Consider the following 20,719-nt stretch of genomic DNA (forward strand, 5'->3'; position numbering starts at 1 on the left):
GCAGCAGGAGGCCTCATTAGCTAAAGTGGTGCTTCAGGTTAAGAACAGTTTCAGGTTAAGTACGGACCTCCGGAACGAATTACGTACTTAACCTGAGGTTCCACTGTAATCAAATTGGGGTGGGAATTGACAAGAATGCAAGATAATGCTAAAAACATATAAGACAGCCAATAAACAGGTCTATATTGCCCACATGGATTAGCAATGACTTCCCAGGGTTTCTGGTGGGAAGACATCCACAGGCTTGGGGGCCTTCTGAGCTACAACCCTTCCCAATTTAGGTTTGCTGATGGTAAAGATAAAGGTAAAGGACTTTTAAGTCCAGTCAAAGGCGACTATGGGGTTGTGGCGCTCATCTCGCTTTCAGGCCGAGGGAGCCGGCATTTATCCACAGACAGCTTTCCAGGTCATGTGGCCAGCATGACTAAACCGCTTCTGGCGTAACAGAACACCGTGATGGAAACCAGAGTGCACAGAAATGCTGTTTAGCTTCCCACCATAGTGGTACTTATTTATCTACTTGCACTGGCATACTTTCAAACTGCTAGGTTGGCAGGAGCTGGGACAGAGCAACGGGGGCTCACTCCGTTGCGGGGATTTGAACCGCTGACCTTCCAGTCAGCAAGCCCAAGAGGCTCAGTGGTTTAGACCACAGCGCCACCCGCGTCCCTTATTGCTAATGGTAGCCACAATTGGGCCCATAACTGTACTCTCCAATGCCTTCTGAAATTAGTGAGGTTTTTAACCATCTGCTGGAAGGCCAAAGGAGAGGAAAAGAGGCAGGCCTCTTAAGAAAGAGAATGCCATCACCTGGGGCCAGATCCTGAGAAGATCACCCTGCAGTTCTTTGACCGAGAGTTTTGTAATCCCAGAATTTGTCGTTATTTATGCTAGTCCATCTTCTGTGGGGACTTTAGTTGACCTGTAATCTGCCTCAAGTTCCTGCCTTTGTCTCCTTAACCCAATTTTCTGTGGCGATGCTATTTTTTGCCAAAACGTGCCTCATGGGGTCACAAATCTGAATGTAGAGCTGGCCAACCAATATTATTTGGCTGCTCTTTGTTCCAAGCATGCTAGTCAGATCACCTCACAGCCATCCATCTCAATGGGCGACCTTAGGCTGGTGGCACATAGGCATCTGGGCAGGCACTATGAGAACAGAATACTGGACTCGATGGGCCATTGGCCAGATCTAGCAGGCTCTCCTTAAATTTCTATCACCCAGACTATCTCCAGAGCTCCTTGAAGGAAGCACAGAGCTAAAATAAATTGTGTTGTAGGAATGGAGTCTTTTTTGTATGGTAAAGCATTGAAATTGCTGCATGCATCATAGATTTCACCACTACTACCTGTATTCTGGAGTGGTACAGCCCAGGAAGAGTTGTGCTATGTGATCTTCTGCTGATTGTTTGCTTTAGAAGGTTCTACTAAATTGTTCTGGTCTGGATGTGGTCCTGCTTGAAAGGCCAACTATTTTCGGACAGGGAGGGTGTGGGAAAAACAGAATTTATAATCTCTAGATATAAATTAGCTCTGCAGTACATAAAAAGACAGTTGGCATTGTCAAAACAGTATGCAAAGGATGTCACAAACGTGTCAAAAACATGACCCTTCCTTACGGGTTAGGGGGGAAAAAAGATAATTTAAGCGGTGCATAATGACTAATTAGTGTTTCTTGTCAAGGTAGCAGAGGGAAACTGTTTCTTTAAAGTGAAGAAGTCCAGATATCAAAGATTTAGTGACAGTAATGAAATCACCAATGCAGACTGTTTTAGAGAGGTGCATCTGTGCACTGAATAAACTCCCCACATCTGGACGGGGGTCCAGCGCCTTGTTGTCTCACATCTGGTTGTCACCCCTATGCTGAGTAGATGGGGATCAAAAGACAACAGTAGACCAACCCAGACTCGTATAATTCTTGCTCTGCATCAGGTGGTTGGGGAGCTCTGTCTGTCTTGAAAGCACAAATGCAATGAGATTGGTGGGTATTTTGCAGTTCTGCCATTTTGCATTGCTTCGATTGACAGATTGTACCCTTAATGGTACTACTCTTTTTTTCCTCCTGTGCAAGGGCTTGTCTGAGATCTGAAATGGGGTGTTCTTGCACCTGATCAGAGAATCATATCTCTGAACTAACAGGCCTCAGTTTGTTGCGTCATGGAGTTTATATCAAACATCAGTTCCCGTGTCCATGATAAATGTACTTTGCTGGAAAATGATAGAAATGAAGATAACATCTGGATTTTCATGAAAGTGTTCAGACTCGTTTGACATTTAGTTATAATTGTCAGGCTTTTCTGACAGTTCCATGGGGACTCTTAAGAAGTACAGATGCAACATAAAAAGAGGATGCTGGATCAGACCTATGACTCATCTAGTCCAACATCCTGTTCTCACAGTGGCCGACCAAATGATTTAGGGAAAGCCACATGCAGGATTTGAGCACAAGAACATTTCCCCTTCCTGTGGTTTCCAGCAACTGGTATTCATAAGCATTGCTTCTTCTGTCTGTGAAGGCAAAGCCAAGCCATCATGGCTAGGTACACAGGGTAGGGTGGGGATTTTTTTTATTAAAAAAATCAGCTTTTCATATATTATAACAATATATCTGACATACACATAAATACGCAAGAAGTATCGTATTACACGGGAAGAGAACAATCAGCAAGTACTAACAGTCTGTGGCAAAAACCAAATGTCTTTCAAGCCTAGATGGGCCTTCTTCAGTATTACATTCAAATAGCACCTGAATCATGAAAATAATATGGGGGAAAGAACCCAAGCCTCCTGGTCTAATATGCCAAGAAAGGGGCCACATGCACTCTGGGTTCTCATAGGGAACATCTGAAAGGATGGTAGTTCCATTCAGATATGACAATCACACCGGTAAGATGTGGGAGATGATGTATAAACACTGGCTGTTATTGGCTTGATGTTTTTATTTTGATTCTATATATTATGGTTTTTATGTTGATATTTTCTGTCAACTGCCTTGAAACCTCCAGGTATAAGGCAATATATAAATAATTCTAATTCTAATTCTAATTCTAATAATAATTAATTGAAACAAAATGAATTGTATTTTTGAACTTGAGCAAAACTTTCCTTTTTCTAGAGGTGCCCACCCATGGGCTAGATACAAGCTGCATGAATTGCAAGGCGCTGAGACACAAGGTTAACCTTTCCAGTTGCTCCTCTCAATATTTGTCGCCTTCTAAAACCTCAAGCATTTCACAGCATACAATTTCCTTACCTTCTGGAGTGGGATTTGATTATTATTATTCTCCCCCCCCCATCACCACCCTGAGTGAATCTCAGAGCCACTATTAAAACAGGCTGGGGTCCCACTGGCACTCTCGTCCCTAGTAATTCAGCCAGATAGTTGGAATAAAAAGCACCGGGTCATCACTTTTCTCTCCCCCTGGAGTGTTGGTTATTGAAGAATCAGATCTTGCCTTTATTTCCAAGGTCACCAACTTTCTGCTAGAAGTGTTTATTATTTTTGGAGTACGGGAGGAACCATCACCTTCAGCTCTGCCAATGCGTTTTCTGAGCCTGACGCTCTCTCCTTCCGTAAATCTGTTTTAGAGGTGTTAGCTCTTTGTCTCTACCCTTCCCCTCCCTGAAACGACTCTCCTGTTCTTCAGTGTCGGTAAGTGGTTTCTTTCTGGCTATTGAAGCTTTTTTGACATTCCCGTTTAAAAAATATTGCCAATCTGATTCAGCTTTCACAGTGTAAATAAGGAAAGGAGGAGGGCAGAGATGAGCTCTGCTACTGTGGTATTGGGGTTTCCTGTAATGTTTTTTGTTGTTGTTGGAAACAAAAGCCATACTTAAAAGAAACCAAAATACACATCACCGCCACATCTTCCCCCATATTCCAGACAACATACAGCAGCTGCTGCTTACTTCTTATACAGTGGTACCTCGGGTTAAGAACTTAATTCGTTCCGGAGGTCCGTTCTTAACCTGAAACTGTTCTTAACCTGAAGCACCACTTTAGCTAATGGGGCCTCCTGCTGCCGCCACGCCGCCGGAGCACAATTTCTGTTCTCATCCTGAGGCAAAGTTCTTAACCTGAAGCGTATGTAACCAGAAGCGTATGTAACCTGAGGTACCACTGTACCTCAGTATCATCATGCAGCCATGATGGGGCAGCCGTGTGAATTTTGCTCACCTCAGCCTTGACCTCTCCAAAGGGCCTTTGGAATTCTTCAAAGGCCACACCCCTTATCTCCAAGCCACGCCCCTCAGCAGCCCTGCTCTGAGAGCTGTCCTTCAGTGCTTTTACGTAGCTGCAGTGCATGCTTGAATTGTGCATATAATGCTTTCTTGGATGGAGAGCAGAAGGTAGTGTGTAAGGAGAGACCCCTGACTTCTGTCGTGTAAAAATCAATCACATCTGTAGTCCAATCCACTTTTGCCCCACCTGCCCCATGGCCTGTGGCCTCCAGGGGGTGTTGCAGCTACGGTAGGTGGGGCATCAATGAAAAGGCTTTCAGGTGGATGTTGATAGGCCTAACCATGCAAGACACAGGCTTATTTTAGCCTGTGTACTGCATATTGTATAGTTAAAGCACACGGTTTTACCCAAAGAATCTTGGAAACTGTAGTTTAAGGGTGCTGGGAACTGTAATTCTGTGAGGGCCAAACTACAGTTCTCATAATTCTTTAAAGCAGTGGTTCCCAAACTATTTTTGGCCATGCCCCACCTAAGCATCTTTAAAATCTTGATGCCCCCTCCCCTGTGACAGATAATTCTTATTATTAAAAAAGTGAACTCCTATTCATGTGGAGGAAGCCTAAAAGGCCGTTAACTTAGTCTAAACCAGCTTTCACATTCGCCCCCCCCAAAAAAATCAGATTGCCCGTCTGTGGGGCGTGTGCCCCATGTTGGGAACCATGGCTTTGGAGGGAAGCCACGCAGGTGGCGCTGTGGGTTAAAGCCTCAGCGCCTAGGACTTGCCGATCGAAAGGTCGGCGGTTCGAATCCCTGCGGCGGGGTGCGCTCCCGCTGCTTGGTCCCAGCGCCTGCCAACCTAGCAGTTCGAAAGCACCTCCGGGTGCAAGTAGATAAATAGGTACCGCTCCGGCGGGAAGGTAAACGGCGTTTCCGTGTGCGGCTCTGGCTCGCCAGAGCAGCGATGTCACGCTGGCCACGTGACCCGGAAGTGTCTCCGGACAGCGCTGGCCCCTGGCCTCTTAAGTGAGATGGGCGCACAACCCCAGAGTCTGTCAAGACTGGCCCGTACGGGCAGGGGTACCTTTACCTTTACCTTATGTGCTTACTGTATTGTGTGTATGCAATCTTAGTAATAAAAAAGCAAGGGGAAAAATTAGAGTGTTCATTCAGCTGCAGTGACTAAAAGCAACTCTGTGCATTTTCTGTTCTCTGAAATGTTGCCAATGATCTCATTTGGCGTATGTTTTAAGATCATCGACTGTTCTGATGATTTCAATTAATTCTCCTCCACAGGTCCAGGTGCATAAAAGGGCATTAAGATGTCATTCCGTTTTGGGCAGCACCTCATCAAACCTTCTGTTGTGTTTCTGAAGACAGAACTATCCTTTGCACTTGTGAACCGGAAGCCTGTGGTTCCGGGTCGTATCCTTTTCCCCCTTTGGTTTGCATTCATCTGGCATAACAGTCCATTTCTGGAACCTTTGCTGTCTCCGCCGGAGTAGAAGGAGCCCCTCTTTCCCCACTAAAGAGCAGGTAAGATGTTACTCATATTTATTCTGAAGCCAGTCAGTGGAGCATAATATGCTTGATCGGTGTTGCAGAACTTCTGAAAGCGGTTGCTTAGCAACAGTGACCTTAGAGGTGAATTTTCTTCTGACCTTTTCACCACAGAAGATGTATAAATAAACAGGTGGTGCTTCTTTGCTTCTCTTTCCCTTTTCCTTGTTTTAAAAAATGATCTGGATGGTGTCTCAGAGATGCTCCTGTTTTTAACTGTCACGTTATCGGCCCTGTTGCGCTGCCTATTTTGCTTCCCCCCCCCCACCCACAAATATTTTGGTCTAAGCAAATGCGACCCAGGTCTGGCAATATGGAATTAAAATGTAACAAGTCTCTTAAGGCATCCAAATGCCAAGCACAGCAGTGCCAAAGTTTAAACTCCTTGCTTCTCTGGTAGCCAACGAGGTAAATAATCTGGTTGGAGACCTTTCTGGACGTTAATATGTGTCTGTTTGGGAAGTCAAAAACAACAACAGATAGAACCGCTGATTGCTCATAACAGGAAAGATCCACCTATAGCAATCTTTCTCAAAATTGGGTCTCCAGCTGTTTTTGAACCACGATCTCCCATCATCCCTATCCAGCAGGACCAGTGGTCAGGGATTATGGGCATTGTAGTCCAAAAACAGCTGGAGACCCAAGTTGGGGAAACCCTGATCTACAGCTTTTTGAGATCATAGTTTGGTGCTAGAGTACCTGCTTTGCATTCAGAAGAGTTAAAAGGACTCGGGTAGCAGTTAATGGGAAAGACATGAGACCATAGAGACCTGCTTCCAGGCAAGGTTGGAGTGAGATCTATCAAGTCCATATTCAAGCTATCAGTGGCTACTATTCATGACGGCTATATGCTTCTTCCAGGACCAGAGGCTCCATGTTTTTGAGTATCAGTACCTGGGGAATGGCAGCAGGAGATTACCTTCATGTTTTGCCTATAGGCTTTCCAGAGGCATATGGATGATCAATACAGAAAACACAAATATTGGATTGGCCTTTGTTCTGATCCAGCCATACCTTTCTTATGTGCACTGGCTGATCATCATCACTGATTTGTTAATCGCCTTCTAAACAAGCCGTCTCAAGGAGATTTACACACAAGAGGATTCAAAACAGTTAAAAACTCAAAACATATCAAAAGTAAGAGAAAAGACAAAATGAGTTTTGACTGTATATGTTAAAAATGTTGAAACTTAATAAAATATAATTGGAAAACAACCCTCAAACATATCACCTACATTTAAAATGAGACTAAAACCCAGACAAAGTGTGCTCCCATTTACCCATCTGGGCAAGCCTGGCAAAACAAAAAATATATATTCAGTTGTTTCCAGAAAGTGCAGAAAGTAGGAATGCTGTTCCACAGAACAAGGGCAGCCACAGTCCGTGGGTTTAGCTGACAGCAGGTAACTAAAAGCCGCCAGTTGACATTTGCTACAACCCTCCAGAGCACACATAGGATGTTGCCTCAGACCAATGGCTTATCTGCCTCAGTACTGTCTACTTTCACGGGCAATGGCTTGCAGGTTTTCAGACAGTGGTGTCTCCGAGAGTCTGGGGAATGAACCTGGAACCTTCTGCATGCGAAGCAGATGTATTGCTCTGGGACATTATGGGGAAATGGAAATGGTGACCCCAAAATGGTGGCCCACAGCTGCTTGGAGCAATCGCTGGAGGATACTGGGTGCCAGAGGGCATACATAGTTTTCCTCCTAAGTGGTCCATGGTTGGACTGAGAAGATAGTGACCAGCCGGCAACCCTACACACACTTACCATGACCCTGACTCTGCCCTTCTCACCTGTTTGTCATTACAATGCTGAAAGCGGAACATGTAAAATGAAGTGTGATGCTACTGAGAGACTGCAGAAGAGCTGTGTAAAGCTTCATTCATCTGACCTGGCAACAACAAGTGTATTCCCCGGGCTTTATAGCAATAATTTCATCTGCTTGGTTTCTGACTCACTTATACATACATATATTTCCTAGCAGACAATGAAATATTAATGTGTTTGAATTTCGGCAAGATAGAGACAAAAAGAATGAGTTTAAAAGCCAATTCACTTTGGATGTCAAGTTAATTAACTTGTATGTTTTGAAAAATCCAGGTTTAAAAAGGGAGCTGGGAGGAGGGAAGAGAGACTTAGATTGTGAAATTATTCCTACAGCACGGCTTATATGCTGGAAAGGCTCTGTAGTGCAAACCACTGCAAATATAGAAATGCAGGACGTTGTGGAAGACATCAGTTCATTGCAACACGGTGCTTTGGGGTGTTTGTGCAATTTTCATTGTATTAAGCTTTCTTCAGGGGTTGGGTTTGCACATTCAACCATGTTTCTGCACTGGCACTTAAGACATAGGGACGTGGGTGGCGCTGTGGTCTAAATCACAGAGCCTCTTGGGCTTAACAATCAGAAGGTCGGCAGTTTGAATCCCTGCGATGGAGTGAGCTCCCGTTGCTCAGTTCGAAAGCATGCCAGTGCAAGTAGATCAATAGGTTCTGCTGGGGCAGGAAGGTAAATGGCATTTCCATGCACTCTGGCTCTCGTCGCGGTGTCCCGTTGTGCCAGAAGCGGTTTAGTCATGCTGGCCACATGACCCAGAAAGCTGTCTCTGGACAAATGCCGGCTCCCTTGGCCTGAAAAGTGAGATGAGCGCTGGACCCCCTAGTCGCCTTTGACTGGACGTAACAGTCCAGGGGTCCTTTACCTTACCTTTTTACTTGAAATACTCAAATTCCATTAGATGTTTATAGGGAGGCTCTTGTTTAAAGAAGATATGCAGCTCAGTCTTGGAGTCATAGTAGCTGCTCCCTGAACCATTTTCCCTTTCCTAAACTTGATTTCTGATATTCTTTCTGTGCATAATCTTAGTGGTTGGTTGGTTTGGCTCTTCAGAATAATGAAGAAGCCGTATTGATGCTCTTCTGATTCATTTTTGCTGGCTTTGTGAAACGGGAGCAGAATTTATTTATTACATTCAAATAAACAAATATCACCTGGGGAATTCAAGGGGGCATACATGGGGCTGCCTCTCCTCGTTTTATCCCCACAACAACCCTGTGAGGGTTGTTCATAATTCATACTTCAGCTAGGCTATCGGATATCCTATATTAGGTAAACTAGTTTATGTCTCCATGGTTATGAATTATCCATATTATTCATAGACTGTATCTTCTGAAAAGCTTGAGGGCAGACAACAATATAGTGGGGGGGAAAACCAAGGTTGTGCCAAGTTTTCACCTGCAAAAGTTTACCTGGCTTTGTGCGTTGAATGGTTTCTTTAAATGTAAAGGTTCATCATTGTTCCACCCGATGTGTATGTCTTTAAGGGGCCAGAGCAAGGGCCAGAGCAAGATAATGAGACCCAGCTTTACAGCTGTGAAACATAGCAGGTGCTGCGGAGTTGTACTGATTAAGGTGTGCCAGCATTTGGGTGTAGTATATAAGGAGCAGCACCTAGCTCTCCCATTACCCTGGGGGATGGGTTGGTGGTTGGGTCTGGTTTGTTGTTGATGTATTTAGTGTATAAGGAGTTTTTGTTTTTGTAATTAAAACATTGTTTAAGTTATTTTTGAGTCCCTTTTTAATGCATGGTCTCCCCAGCAAGCTCTCTGCAGCGCTACCATACTGCAAATAGCCAACATTGTGGGGGTTAGTGGTTGCAAAATGACCCTCTAAACTCTCACAGGCAATACTTTTGAGATGTTGCTCGTGGCTGCCTACGGTCATTGCGTTTCCCCTTTGTGCTGCTCCTGTAGCACAAATCTATGCCTTGATCTCTCTTGTCGTGTGGTGCCAGTCACATATGTAAGGTGTGTGTTAGGATAGCACAATGCCAATGAGATTGGAATAAGGCACCTCTCCTTCCACTTATGCGCATTCTACTTGCGCGTGACTGCGCATACGCATATACATTGGGAAATAAATAGATAAATAGAATCATAACAGGAAATGGCAGGAGAGTGCTGTAAAGTCTTTATGCTTTGTGAGGAGACCCTTCCCAGAGCCCGAAGAGGATGTCAGTGAGAACGGAGGAAGCCCTGAAAAGATTGGAGGTGCAACAGGGCTTTGTTTCGGCTGCTTCGCCTCCCTGCCTAACAGCTGACACACAAGGTAGCACAGAAGTAACCACCGCTTTCCTGAGCTTCCCCCAGCTAGCCCCAGCTAGCCCCAGCTTCAGCTCTATATATTTTGCTCCGGATTGGAGATACAGCCCCGAGATAGAGCTGGAGAGCAGAGGAAAATAGGCATTTAGGGGCTTTTTAGAGGGTGCTCCCTACTTTATGTGATTTCACATATGTGCAGCCCCCCCCCCCCGAATGTAAGTGGGCGACACTTGTGCCTGCCAGTACGAGGAAAGGTAGATGAAGCCAATGGGAAGTAATAGCAAAGATCCTTGTTTGGCATTGTCCTCCCTCGCAATGGGGGTAAGATGGGGTTGCAGAGCAAGGTGTGACCACAGCCTGAATGGGAGCTTCATTCTTTATTCTCTCACTTTGCAGATACCTGCTCAAAATTGCCAGAAGTCGGTTGTTGTTGTTATCAGGGGTTGCAAGAAGCTTGTTTGAGCTCTAGAAAAGCAAAGAAATGAAAATCAGGTTATATGGTTTTGGAAGGCTAGAACCCAGATTTCCTGATTCCTGAAAAACAATTTAAACGGGGGAAGGCTTTCTTAACCATGCTTCCAAAAGTTCCTTGGCCTTAGCTCCCTGTCCCTTTGAAGGAGAGAAAGCAACCAATGATCTCTTACAGAAACCCCTTGCTTTCCAAAGATGGCTCAGTGAAACCATCATTCAGAGGTCTCTCTTGGCTTTGAGCACTATATAGATTATTTGATGCATCCTTGAATTTTCCAAAGGTTTTAAACAGAGCCCCTTACCACAAAGCAAAGTGTCTTCTTCACACTAGTACTTTGTCTTCGTGCAAATTCATACATTTTTCCTGCTTCAATTTAATATTTGCCAGAAGTCCTGGAAGCAAGGCACTTTTATAAACATGAAAAAGGGCAGGATCTCTTGGGGAAATAGCTGAGCTTCAGACACCTTAGTGGTCAGATTGCACATGTTTACACAACCCATTATCCTCTGATAATAATCCCTGAATCCTGCAGGGTCAAACCAAGAGTTTAGTTGTTTGAGATATGTTTTAGAGAGAACTCAAGAGAAACTCTAAGGTTCTCATTTGTATGCCCAAGAGATTTGGTGGTCAGGCGCAATGGGCTTAAAAGGCCTTTTGCTGGGAAGTTGATGCTGTTGGATGTTTGTTGAATGAAGAATAAACGAAGGAAATGAAATAAATGGAACTGAGCAGAGCTGTGGAAAAGGAGTAAGCAGAACAACTGATGCACAATGAATTTATGTGATCCAACAAGGATCAAAAAGGTGTGGAAAGAGCAAGGTGGATGGGAAATAATTTGGAGATAAATTATGCTGAAAGACAAGTCAGGAAATAATTAACCTTCATGCTATTGTTATGCAATGATTGTGTAGGTGTCTTTTTTTGACAAACATGACATGAAGTGAATAATACAATAAAGACACAATTCTCACAATAGCAAATTCTATCTCTAGTGCGGGCTTTGATGTGAAAGAGAAAGGTTTGCGGGGGGCAAGGATCCCCTAAAATTCCTGGGTGCCAGGTTCTCCCCATAATTTCTGAAATGAGTAAATGTAAGGTTTGAAGTAAAGACAGCCCCCTCAGGAGCTTGGCTTGGAGAGGTACCATCAAAGAACACAGACAAAAGGCAAGACATTCAGCATCAAGCAAGAAAGGGGGAGACTGCCGGGATTACAGGGGGTGTGATGTCGCCACAGGGGGGGAAAGTGCTTTTTGCAGGAGGCTTTTGAAATTGAGGTTGCCTGGTGACTGGGAGGATGCTGGAAGTGGAAGGCGAGGAGCTGGTTTTCCGAGCACAATTCAAAGTGTTGGTGCTGACCTTTAAAGCCCTAAATGGCCTCGGTCCAGTATACCTGAAGGAGCGTCTCCACCCCTATTGTTCAGCCTGGAGCCTGAGGTCCAGCACCAAGGGCCTTCTGGCAGTTCCCTCACTGTGAGAAGTGAGGTTACAGGGAACCAAGCAGAGGGCCTTCTTGGTAGTGGTGCCCGCCCTGTGGAACACCCTCCCACCAGATGTCAAAGAGAAAAACAGCTACCAGACTTTGAGAAGACATCTGAAGGCAGCCCTGTTTAGGGAAGCTTTTAATGTTTAATAGACTATTGCATTTTAATATTCTGTTGGAAGCCGCCCAGAGTGGCTGGGGAAACCCAGCCAGATGGTCGGGGTATAAATAAATTATTTATTTATTTATTTATTTCTGCAAAAGCTGCTGGCTGGAGGAGGCTGCACCAAGAGTCAATAAACGGCTGCTGCTTTGAATGCATGCTTGCTGAAGTTATGAGAGGAGCGGTGAAGGACACTCCTAGAGAGCCAGTGTGGTGTAGTGGTTAAGAGCGGTAGTCTTGTAATGTGGTGAACCGGGTTCGCTTCCCTGCTCCTCCACATGCAGCCGCTGGGTGACCTTGGGCCAGTCACACTTCTGTGAAGTCTCTCAGCCCCACTCACCTCCCAGAGTGTTTGTTGTGGGGGAGGAAGGGAAAGGAGATTGTGAGCCGCTTTGAGACTCCTTAAAGGGAGTGAAAGGCGGGATATCAAATCCAAACTCTTCTTCTTCTTCTTCTTGGGGTGTATTGTTTTGCACCCCTCCAAAGCCACGAAGGTCCCAGGAGCCTCAAGTGACAGCAAAGCATAAAAAAGCAATACAAAATTTATATCAAAATGGTGGGACTTCCAGTGAAAAAGGGCTGAGGCACCTAGTACTTTTTGTGTACCTTATAGGGTAGGCCCTTGACTCTTCCAGCCTTTGCTGAATATCCTATCTTGTGATTTGCTTCGCATTTTCTTTCATATGTTTCCATGAAATACTATCAGCAGCCTTGGGTAATATTAAGCTCAAACAATATATTTTTTAACAGTCTCTAGCCCTTTTGTGTATTTTTGAAGATGTATTGGCTGTTATTGTTTAATTTGCTGGCATTTAAGGGGGTGGTATAGTTTTAATTTTTGCTAACATTTTATTACAATCGCCTTGTCCGTGTGAAGTGGATTACTTAAATTTGGTCCAAAGGCAAATGCTGGCACCTCAAATTGGGTCTGGGAGCAAAGAGGCAGCCAATTAAGTTATTGTAAAGTTGGAGTAATATGCATGCAGTTGGCTTTTGCTAGTCAAAATAATGGTCCCCATATTCTACACCAGGCATAGGCAAGCTCCGGCCCTCCAGATGTTTGGGACTACGATTCCCACCATCCCTAGCTAACAGGACCAGTGGTCAGGGATGGTGGGAATTGTAGTCCCAAACATCTGGAGGGACGGAGTTTGCCTATGCCTGTCCAATTGGAGCTTCTGAGCTGCCTTCAAGGCAGTCCGAGGCATAATAATCACATTGCCGTAATCCAACTGGGAGGCTGGTTCTGCGCCATGTCTCCAAATTTGGAGCGCAGGTGCTATCTAAATGTATCCTGAGGAGGGCCAGCCCATCAATGAGGTAAGGTGAGGTGATCACCTCAGGCGGCAGGATCCATAGGGGCAGCAGATCCCAATGTAGCTCTTTATTCCCCCCCCCACCACCACCATTGTTTGTGCTGTAGATCTTTCCCACCCCTTCTTCCCTGGTTGGGGGGGGGGCATCATTTTGTGTCTCGCCTCAGGCGCCACAAAATGTCTTGGGCCAGCCCTGATCTTGATCCTCTCTAAAGCAATAGGAAGTCTGTTTAAGCTCCCACAAAGCATACCCTATTTGTTTCTCCCGGATGGGAAGCTCATCTCAAGTGTGCATTGCTCTCTGGAGTGGTGTAGGAAACTGCATCTGTGCCTCACCTTCATCTGTGTTGTAGTCAAAGTCGGGATTAGGTTTGGGGCTGCAGGATTAGCTGGGCGCCATACCAGGAGGAGGTTTGTCCTGCGTGGCATTGTTCCTGTGTAAGTGCCAATGGCAAGGTGCCCTCCCTCCTTCCCACGTCTGCCAGAGTGGGAATATGATGGTACTGGCAGGGCAGACACCATTGCTTGATACAAATAAAGGTGTGAGTCACACTCTCTTCAGTTATTAATGCAACTTTTGGAATAAATTAAGGTGTGGGCTGATTTTAAAATTTCCTTTGCAACAAAGCATGTGGGCTGTTTTCCCCTTCCTAGAATGGCCATGTGTACTACTTTACAGAGGACAGTCTGCTATTTTCAGGATTGTTTAATACAGGTGCTGTTTAGAAAGAGAAAACCTTGACCTAGAGAGAGGAACAGGTCCTTTGACGCTGCCCATCACCCCTTAGCACCTGAACAGACATGCATGATGTCAGGAATGGGGCAAGTAGACATGACTTGGGGGAGAGTGGCCCCATGGGCTAGACTCTTCTCCTGCTTATATGCAGTGGAGAAGTTTCCCATCTGATGCTTGCTTGGTGTGGTTTGGTTCCTCTGAGCATGGCTCCTGTTTGTTCCATCTCTCCACTCAGAGCCGGCCCACCCATGAGGCAGGGAGTAGCAACCACCTCAGGAAGCAGGATCTCCAGAGGCAGCAGATCCCAGTGTAGATCTTTATTCTCCCCACTCCTTGTTCACGGTGTAGCTCATCACTCGCCCCTTCTTCCCTGGTGGGTTTGTGGTTTTGCGGGTTGCTTCAGGTGCCAAAATGTATTGGGTCTGCCTTGTTTCCATCCATGTGTTGAAGCGAGTGGAAGGGCACATGAATTGTGTTAAGGGAGCTGTGTTTGTCCTTGTTGTTCCTCATCAGAATGAACCTGCCTGACCTGGGAGGAGAACCTTTCTGGGTGCAGAAGTGTAAGAAAATGTTCCACTCTTGGGACCCACCAGCAAAGAGAAAGTTATTATTGTGGATGAGGGGAGCTAAGGAAAGCACCTTCTACACATACATACACATGAGTTTGTACCCTATCCTAGCCTTTGAGCGTTGGGCTTTTTTGAATCCAGCTATAGCAAGGTTAGGGACGCGGGTGGCACTGTGGGTTAAACCACAGAGTCTAGGACTTGCCAATCAGAAGATCGGCGGTTCGAATCCCCGCGACGGGGTGAGCTGCTGTTGTTTGGTCCCTGCTCCTGCCCACCTAGCAGTTCAAAAGCATATCAAGTGCAAGTAGATAAATAGGTACGGCTTGGGCGGGAAGGTAAACGGCGTTTCCGGGTGCTGCTCTGGTTCGCCAGAAGCGGCTTAGTCATGCTGGCCACATGACCCAGAAGCTGTACGTCGGCTCCCTTGGCCAATAAAGCGAGATGAGCGCCACAACCCCAGAGTCGACCACGACTGGACCTTTACCTTTTTTATAGCAACGTTTCATGTCTAGGTTCCACTTAAGCCTTTCTCAGACCCCTTTGTTAGTTGGAGTAGGGTGTCTGTGCAGGAACCCAAGTTGCTGAGCAACAAGCGATGGGCCCTGCTGGGTGAAGCCCAGGATAATTTTGTAATAAAGTTCTGCTCACTAAAGTACTACTGTTTGTGGGTTTTACTTTTTGTTTTTGCACCGATATGAGTAATTTGAGGCTGCACTGCTGTTTTTATTCAAGCATTTACTTCCATTATTACACAGCTTTGCATGTGTTCCGCTTGTGTCTCACAATAAATATAACCATTATTGAGCTTTCTTTTTGTTGTTGTTCTTGAGGATAGGTTTTTTTTAAAAAAAATGCTCCTTGCTCTATTCTTATTGTAGTATAAGGTTCTCGCTTTCAACTTGTGTTAAAGCATGAAAAATGAATTTGAACATTAATAGAATCCATTTGCGGACCAGGGCTTTTATTGTAAATAAAATTATTCATTTGTTATGTCCTATTGTTTTCAGCCGACATAGTATTGATCTTTGGGTTTCTGCTCGGGGATGCCATAAGGAGCACTAGCATAAAGAGGGAGCAGTGCAACATTTGTAAATTGATTGAATGTAAAGCATAATGACAGAGACAAACATCATTTCTAAAGCAATGCTATATCACACACAGCATTTTTCAACAGCTTATTGAGCTGGTTATTGAAAAGAGCAGCCTATCCAAAGTGGAACAATGAGCAGGATGTTATTGGGACCAAACAATTTTATTGTGATTCATTGGGGACACTGTGACCCTTGCAATATATGCATTAAAAATTAGAATGGATTTTCTAAAAGAACTTTTTGGCCTACTTTGGCTGTAAAGAAAAGTTGTGAGCATGTGGAAAAGAACAAACCTCTGAGACTTTTATTTATATATGCACTAATTCTAGAGCAGATTTCCATCTGCATCTTGGATTCCAAAAGCAAAGGCAGATGATTTAAGTGTAGAACAGATTTTTGAGGGTGAATGGGGGTTGAAAGGGAGAGGAGAGGAAGGGGAAGACTGCTCTGCTTGGACAATGGCAGTGCTGGATGCATCCTATCCTCTCTGTTGTCCTCAGTAAGTACTGGTGGTCACCTGTTCATTTTTAGCAAAGTGGATTGGTTGCCTAGAGTGAAAGATGTGCACTCCAAAGGGTATGTTAAAAGCTGGACCTCAGGAAAAGTGATTGCTGAACAAATTTGCCAGGGAAGAAAAACAGGTTGTAAGAGCAGAATCTTCTGTTCTGTTCAAACTATTTATTTAAGACATTTCTATATTGCTTAATTATTCACATTTCTAAGCAATGACCCACAGAAAATGAAACAATAAGCAATCATCATAGTATGAAACATTACCTTCAAATGCCTGCAGGAACAAGAAAGTCTTAGTTGTGTGACTGAAGTTCAGCAAAAGTGGGTGCCTGTCTAATCTCAGCTGAGAGGGCATTGCACAGGCTTGGGTCCACTACACTGAATGCTCAGCTTCTAATAGTTGTAAGTCATGCATCTGAGCCATTTGGGGCTCTCAACAGGGACTCCCCCCAAGATCTAGGAGAAACCCCATACCATGCAACCCCACCCAGCCTCCAGGACTGGTGGATGGTCAGTCTCCCAGATATGGGAGCCACTCGCCAACTGTCCCTCCATCTTCCTAGGGCTCAAGTTAATTTTACTAGCCCTTATCCATTCTACAATGGCATCTGGACAACATTCCATACAGTTTTTAATCAATACATGGAAAGTGCAATGCAGGTATCAGCTCCCTCCAAACTCCATGTGTTTTATCACCGTGTTTGAACAGAGCCAACACAGAACCTGTGCTTTGCCATTTTTGTGTGTACATAACTTTTGCATACGTACATATGCCTATTGTGTTGGCAACGGGGCCATTGGGGCAGTGCCAACCCACTCCACATTGTGCATATGTGATCTGACACTTCTGAGTGTTTGATTGGCTGGATGAATACGTATCCCACCTTGTAATTTTAGCGAGTACAGAGGTAGTGTGTTGTATTTTAAAAAAGAAGAATAAAAAGTAGATTCACTTTCTGAAAACATTTACGAACGTTTCTAAAATACAGGTGGAAGCCTTCGTTGCCTTGTAATTGTTGTTGCCTAGAGAAAGAAAAATCTTTTGTCATTAAGAGAAATTGCTATCAGTTTCGTAAGAGCTCTCTGTGTAACATGTAATAATAATTATTATTTTAAAATTATTGGGGTAAATATATCTTTAAGCTGTAGGTGTTTGTCTTGAATTGCAATACATGCTCAGAAAGCTCCACAGGTAAGAGAGAGAGAGAGAAACAGAGAGAGAGATAGAGAGAAGAAGGGGGGAAGTATAGCTATCTTTTATTTATGTGAGCTAGGGTAGAATATTGGAGACCAGTGACCAGCATCTGTGTCAACTTTCCTTTTACTGTTTAATGCAGTATCATGAAATACATACTTGACAATCGAAATCCATACCTCCCCCAAAGAGGAAAATGGGAATTGTTAGAGGAGAAGTAGGTGGTTACTTGTCTAGATGATACCTATGGCCTAATAAGATCAATGTGTTGCCATGGCTCTTGCTTTGAGGAGTGACCAGACACAGATGTCCAAGAGGGACCTGAGTCTGTTCACATTGGCTGTGGAGACACCAGGTGCAAACATTGACACCAATTGTGGACTTAGTCACCTAGACCTTCCTGATCCAGAGCCCCCAAGGCAGAGGTGGCATTTCACCAGTTGGAGCCCCCTGCTCCCATCCACAAAGTTTCCAGCTACAAGGACTGCCTCCTTTATGGTCAAGTTCTTAACTGAGAACTTTCTGCAGTCATGTTGCTTCAGACCAACCATACCTCCTACCAGGACTTTTTTTAAAACCGGAACTCACTGAAACTCAATTCCAGCACCTCTCGGGTGGGCACCATTGCAATTATAAGAGAACATGGGAGGCATTCATCATGAGTTCTGGTACCTCTTTTTCTAGAAAAACAGCACTGCCCACTACTTGCTTTTCATCAGTCCTGGTCGGCTGGCTGGCTGGCTATTGGCTACCATCTTCTGTGTGTGAGTCCCCACCCCATCCCCCCATATTTGTACCATGGGTTCTCAGTTACATAGTTATTATAAAAAAAATTCCTTCCAGTAGCACCTTAAAGACCAACTAAGTTAGTTCTTGGTATGAGCTTTCGTGTGCATGCACACTTCTTCAGATACCTCAGGTAGGAATAGAGATCCGTAAAAAAACACAAAAATTCAGTCTGAATTTGCTTGCAGGTCAGAACATGGTGGTCTGTCCCATTAACCATGTCTGCAGATTTTAATGTACAGTTTTGGTTCCAAAACAGAGTGCACAAATATATGTATTTTCTGTACTAAATGTATATCTGTGGAGTGAATTGTTGGAAAACTAATTTCACAAAAAGTGTGCTTACAAAATTCGCACAATTTAGAAGCAGGTGGAAAGTCTGCAAAAAAGCAGATTGAATGGATCTATGACAGTACCAATGAAACTGACACGGGACAAATATAGGTTGATTCATCCATCCCTACAGAAGAATGATATCTGTGGAGGCCACCATCTGTGAGACCCATAATTAATCTAGACTGATGCCACATTCTAAGAACACATGGTAGCACCCTCAGCTGTAGACTCCTTCAAGAGAGCAAAAAAATTTCTATGATTAAAAAATAAAGAAAACAAAAAAATAGTGGGAGGAGGGATTAAAGAAAAATGCTACTATCCTGCATTTTGTGGTAATCCTTCCTTACTCTGAAAATGTATATACTTGCATTGAGCTCTTTGAGGATTGGCAGAAAGAAACATGTGCAACTATTTCTCTGCACTCCCAAAACAACAACAACAAACCATTGATTTTGAAAGTTTCAGAACAATTGTAGCCTCAGAACAATTTCAGAACATTTTTTTAGTGGTCATAAATGAATAAATTTGCTTACAAATTGTTGAGGAGTCTGGTATCTTAACGTTGCCATTAAATGATACCACATGAACACATGAAGCTACCATATACCAGGTCAGATAACTGAGCCATTGGTCCCAGTATGGTCTAGCCTAGGGGCTGCTATCATGTCATTGTCCATATGTGTCAGGGACTGGGCAGAGGAGGAAGGGTAGAAACTGCCTCCCTCAAATCCTGACCCTTCCAGGGAGCAGGAAGAGGAAGGCAGTATAGATTTACAGCAGTGGTTTGAGGGAGGTTGCAGCTCAGAGGCAGATGAGGGGGAAAGTTGGGAAATCATGGGAGAGCCAGAGCAACAGCTGCCTGACACGTTGTCATTAGAAAGCATTCCAGACCCTCCATCTCCCAGAACCTGGCGAACCTTAAAAGTAGGAGAGCAAAGAGCTCCAAGACAGAAGGCACTTAGTGGCACCCGTAGAGGTGGTGGTGATGATGATGATGATGATGATGATGATGATGATGATGAAAGAGGAAGTGGGAGAGACAAGGGGGTGGAAATTCACTTGGGACAACACCGTTATCCAAGAGGCTGGGTTCTATAGCCTCTCTCTGTAAAGTTTGAAATAAAAAAGTACCTTAATAAACTTTCCCTTGTCTTTATACTTTCCTGGGCAGACAACATCCTGACAATATGTTGTTGAACTACAACTTGCATCAATCCCGACTGTTGGCCATGCTGACTGGGGCTGATGGGAGGCCATCGATATATGGAGGGTAACAGTAGGATTACGGCTCAATCAATAAATAAGCCAAAAAGAAGGACAGTTTCTATCTTATTTTTACTGTTCTTATTTGTAGTGAGTCTTGTAATTTTTAACCCTGAATGTAAGCTGCCGCAATCATGGAATGAGATGCAGTGCAAACATTTTAGAGAAAACGAATTTATATAAACACTAAGCAAGCAAAACCACAGAAAGGTTTATATTTCTGATTTCCTGCAAGGCTGGCCTAAGAGGAAAGACCACAAGCTGAGTGATACCAGAAGACAATGGCTCAGTATGATGCCATTTGAATTCAAGTGTTTATGGGAAGCATAATTATCTTGGGTGCTGAAGCCATTTGAACTCAATTACATTCAATTAGATGGTACATTTATAGGCTGCGGGCTTAGGGATGGGGGAGAAATTTGATCCTGTTTGCATTTAAAGGTGAACTTAACCTAATTCGCAATTCCTGAAAAGCTGTGGGAATCGAAACACACCCATCCTTCAAAATTTGCACGTCCCTGAATTTTGCAATGCAGTTCTCTAGCCAAGTCATGGGTACAAAAATCCATCTAGTGAGCATAAATATATATTACTGAAGATAGCACACAAAGTGCACAATATGAGGGGGAATTGCTTTGCAAATGTGCACATTAGAACATACTTACACTGGTGGAGCTCACTATTGTTAGGATTCCTGCTCCGTGCTTGCAGTCATGAGATTGTTTTCTATCACGTGACAGTGTATGTTTTCATTCCACAGAGTGGGAAGTGACGGAGACAGGATGTTTGGATTACTGTGTTCCGTGATGTGGGACTATTGCCCTTTGTTCTTCCTCTTTGCTGTCTGATGAGAAAGAGGGAGGAGCTGAGTCAGAATGCTCCAAGTGTATTATATGTAAATAAAGTAGTTTAACCAAACTGCTGTGCTGCTGAGTCTGTTATGCGAACTGCCA

General features: G+C 44.2%; 1 protein-coding gene across 5 annotated transcripts in view; it reads left to right on the plus strand.

Annotated features, from left to right (window-relative positions):
- Positions 1-20,719, plus strand: part of FHIT (fragile histidine triad diadenosine triphosphatase) — a 1,051,187-nt gene that overhangs the window by 385,424 nt on the left and 645,044 nt on the right. For all 5 annotated transcript variants that reach the window (XM_081903438.1, XM_081903436.1, XM_081903435.1 and 2 more), the window contains one exon: positions 5,477-5,605. In XM_081903438.1, the coding sequence (XP_081759564.1) occupies positions 5,503-5,605 (103 nt within the window). In that variant the 5' untranslated portion in view covers positions 5,477-5,502. The remainder of the gene's footprint in view (positions 1-5,476; positions 5,606-20,719) is intronic.

The sequence above is a fragment of the Podarcis melisellensis genome, assembly GCF_964234715.1.
Source record: "Podarcis melisellensis genome assembly, chromosome: 2".
Lineage (NCBI taxonomy): Eukaryota > Metazoa > Chordata > Lepidosauria > Squamata > Lacertidae > Podarcis > Podarcis melisellensis.